Genomic DNA, 4030 nt, shown 5'->3' on the forward strand with positions numbered 1-4030 from the left:
CTTTTCTTATCTCAAGTACTCACTATTTTCCAGATTATATCTCACCTATTTAAATAACTAAAATATTTTATTTAATTTAGAGCCATCATTTACTATTCCAATAGTACACTTTGTTTAAAATCTATGGTTTAGTGCAGCCAACAGTTAAAGGAAATCTATGATTTTTACACTGAAACCCTTGTGACTGAGATTGCTGGACTACACTTTATTAGGAAATCTGATGCTGTTCAAATATTATTGCTGCGTGTGCACATATGTTGTGCAGGTATTAATACAAACCCAATTCCAAAAAAGTTGGGACACTACAAATTGTGAATAAAAACAGAATGTAATGATGTGGAAGTTTCAAATGTCAATATTTTATTCAGAATACAACATAGATGACATGTTAAACTGAGAAAATGTATCATTTTAAGGGAAAAATAAGTTGATTTTAAATTTCATGGCATCAAAACATCTCTAAAAAGTTGGGAAAAGGCCATGTTTACCACTGTGTGGCATCCCCTCTTCTTTTTATAACAGTCTGCAAACATCTGAGGACTGAGGAGACAAATTGCTCAAGTTTATGAATAGGAATGTTGTCCCATTCTTGTCTAATACAGGCTTTTAGTTGCTCAACTGTCTTAGGTCTTCTTTGTCGCATCTTCCTCTTTATGATGCGCCAAATGTTTTCTATGGGTGAAAGATCTGGACTGCAGGCTGGCCATTTCAGTACCCGGATCCTTCTTCTACGCAGCCATGATGTTGTTATTGATGCAGTATGTGGTCTGGCATTGTTATGTTGGAAAATGCAAGGTCCTCCCTGAAAGAGACGATGTCTGGATGGGAGCATATGTTGTTCTAGAACTTGGATATACCTTTCAGCATTGATGGTGCCTTTCCAGATTTGTAAGCTGCCCATGCCACACGCACTCATGCAACCCCATACCATCAGAGATGCAGGCTTCTGAACTGAACGCTGATAACAACTTGGGTTGTCCTTGTCCTCTTTAGTCCGGATGACATGGCTTCCCAGTTTTCCAAAAAGAACTTCAAATTTTGATTCGTCTGACCACAGAACAGTTTTCCACTTTGCCACAGTCCCTTTTTAAATGAGCCTTGTCCCAGAGAAAACACATGCGCTTCTGGATCATGTTTAGATATGGCTTATTTTTTGGGCTATAGAGTTTTAGCCAACAACAGTGAGTGGCACGGTGGATTGTGTTCACCGACAATGTTTTCTAGAAGTATTCCTGAGCCCATGTTGTGATTTCCAGTAACATTCCTGTATGTGATGCAGTGCTGTCTAAGGGCCCGAAGATCACGAGCATGGAGTATGGTTTTTTGGCCTTGACCCTTACACACAGAGATTGTTCCAGATTCTCTGAATCTTTGGATGATATTATGCACTGTAGATGATGATAACTTCAAACTCTTGGCAATTTTTCTCTGAGAAACTCCTTTCTGATATTGCTCCACTATTTTTCACCGCAGCATTGGGGGAATTGGTGATCCTCTGCCCATCTTGACTTCTGAGAGACACTGCCACTCTGAGAGGCTCTTTTAATACCCCATCATGTTGCCAACTGACCTAATAAGTTGCAAATTGGTGCTCCAGCTGTTCCTTATATGTACATTTAACTTTGCTACCTGTCCCAACTTTTTTGGAATGTGTAGCTCTCATGAAATTCAAAATGAGCCAATATTTGTCATGACATTTCAAAATGTCTCACTTTCAACATTTGATATGTTATCTATATTATAATGTGAATAAAATATAAGTTTATGAGATATGTAAATTAGTCCATTCCTTTTTTACTCACAATTTGTAGTGTCCCAACTTTTTGGGAATTGGGTTTGTATTTTGTGAAACCAATATGAGAACATTCCTAGGAAAACAATAACTAAATGGGGTACATTCTACAATCTGAATGCACTTAACGCATTGAAGTTGCAGTATGGTGGATGCATCTATTTTACTTGTAGTGTACATAAAATCTAATTTTTTTTTGTATTTTTGAAATGTGCTTTACAGCAGTATTGTTAGCCTGCTGTCAAAGCTTCTTTAGTTGGTTGTTTACCTTTGTGCCTATGAGATAGCCCAGTGGTCAACTGAAAGAGGGCACAGGCAGGTTGACAACACTGTTGCTTGTTGTTAGCTGGCAACTACAAGTGCTTTTACTGGCAGGATCTCCAGGTAAGAAACTTTACAACAGATTTACAAAAAAAAAAAGGTTTCTTAAGAAAAATGTATACATATAGTATTTTTCTTAAGAAACCTTTTTTTGTAAATCAGCATGGTGCCAAGCAGCATGCTGAAAAAGTTTTTGAGTTTACATAAACTTGAAAAAATTAATGTAGATATCAGACTACCTAGTCTTGTGAACGAGTAATTTCCAATGAAAGTTTTGGTAATTATCCATTGAATAATATAATGGCTATTGATCATCCAAAGATGGAGCTTCTTGATAACCGAGCAATGGTCTAGATCTCTGATTTCCTAGTATAACACAAACCTTAAGGAATGGTCTAGATCTCCTCTGGTATCCCAACACTACCACAGTTAAATAATGAATAAGATATTATCTGATTTCATATGCGAATAGAATATAGAATCAAAGAAGAAAATGTAACTAAGACTCTAGTAAAAGATTTCGGTTTTATTGATGAGAAATATTTTAATTACAGTGCACTGATGAAACCACATTCCTATAACTTAAACCCAGAGCTTGAGTTGTTTTGTTTTAGTTGTGTGGGTTTGAACATAGCAATATACAAGTCCAAGGAATAGTCTGGGTGCTATCAAACCATGGCATTGAAAGATAAAGCCATATATCTATTTCAGTCATTTATGTATCCTTTGGAATTGAACCACTGGATATATGATCCCATGATTTTCTTGGTATACTGGCTAATAACAACGGCAGCAAGTATTTTGTTCCCAAGGCAGTTAGTCATGAGAAGTCCAGGCCCAGTCCTTTACGGTATGAGGTCACTATAATCACAGGAGTTCCTACGTTGTCCACATGGGTACATTAGCAGTTCCTTTCCCAATGAGGTAACGGGCTCAGTCTGTAAAAAAAAAAAAAGTGTGCATTAGTAAACCTAGCTTTTTTTCTCAGTGTTACAATAGCACATTAGTATAATTGTACACCCTACAATGCTGAGCTTTTGCCTGCCTAATTTAAAACCAGGAGTCTGTTTTTAATTGGAAACTTTAGAAAGCGCATTAGTTTATTCTGCCTCTACCTGTTCTTATACACAAGGAAACCTGCAACACTGTACTGTTTTTCTGTTTTAGTCACACACACACTTACATTGCATACATACACATGTACAGTAGTCTCACAGAAGTGAGTACTACCCTCACATTTTTGTAAATATTTTATTATATCTTTTCATGTGACAACACTGAAGAAATGGCACTTTGCTACAATGTAAAGTAGTGAGTGTACAGCTTGTATAACAGTGTAAATTGGCTTTCCCCTCAAAATTACTCAACACACAGCCATTCATGTCTACACTGCTGGCAACAAAAGTGAGTACAACCCTAAATGAAAATGTTTAAATTGGGCCAGGGGCCAAGTCCTGGGAAAAAAGTGTGGGAACTTACCCAAGATTACCACCCCCCCCCCATCTCAAAAATTAAAAAAGTGTGTGTTCGTGTATATATAAACCTTTTGAGAAGCGAGCGCCACTTTAGCGTCTTGGTAACCGGTCATGGGTCACATTGAGCGTAGCGGGCAGATCAGATGACAGGTCCATGTCAGCATATGCAGAGCAGACACGGACACAGTCCGCTCTACTCTATGAGCCCTCCAATCTGATCTGCACAGACAGAAGGGGGCGGATCCCCTTCTGTTTTTTTTAAGTGGATTGAATTGGGTTCCTGCAGGTATCGCTGGCTGCTGCTGTCCCACAGGCGGGTATGGCTGGTGGCTGCTAACTGGCTGTCCTCCAGGGCTGGTATTGCTGACTAGTACTACTGGCGGGTACTGCTGGTGAATGCTGCTGGCGGGTACTGCTAGTGGGTACTGCTGGCGGGTTACGT

At 38.7% G+C, this 4030-nt stretch overlaps 1 protein-coding gene across 1 annotated transcript in view; it reads right to left on the bottom strand.

Annotated features, from left to right (window-relative positions):
* Positions 1-2619: 2619 nt before the first annotated feature.
* SH2D4A (SH2 domain containing 4A) overlaps positions 2620-4030 on the bottom strand; it is a 162742-nt gene continuing 161331 nt past the window's right edge. Inside the window, exon 9 of the mRNA XM_082247811.1 lies at positions 2620-3051. Within this exon, the coding sequence (XP_082103937.1) occupies positions 2959-3051 (93 nt within the window). The 3' untranslated portion in view covers positions 2620-2958. The remainder of the gene's footprint in view (positions 3052-4030) is intronic.

Source organism: Pelophylax lessonae (genome assembly GCF_965119305.1).
Source record: "Pelophylax lessonae genome assembly, chromosome: 1".
In the NCBI taxonomy this organism is placed as follows: Eukaryota; Metazoa; Chordata; class Amphibia; order Anura; family Ranidae; genus Pelophylax; species Pelophylax lessonae.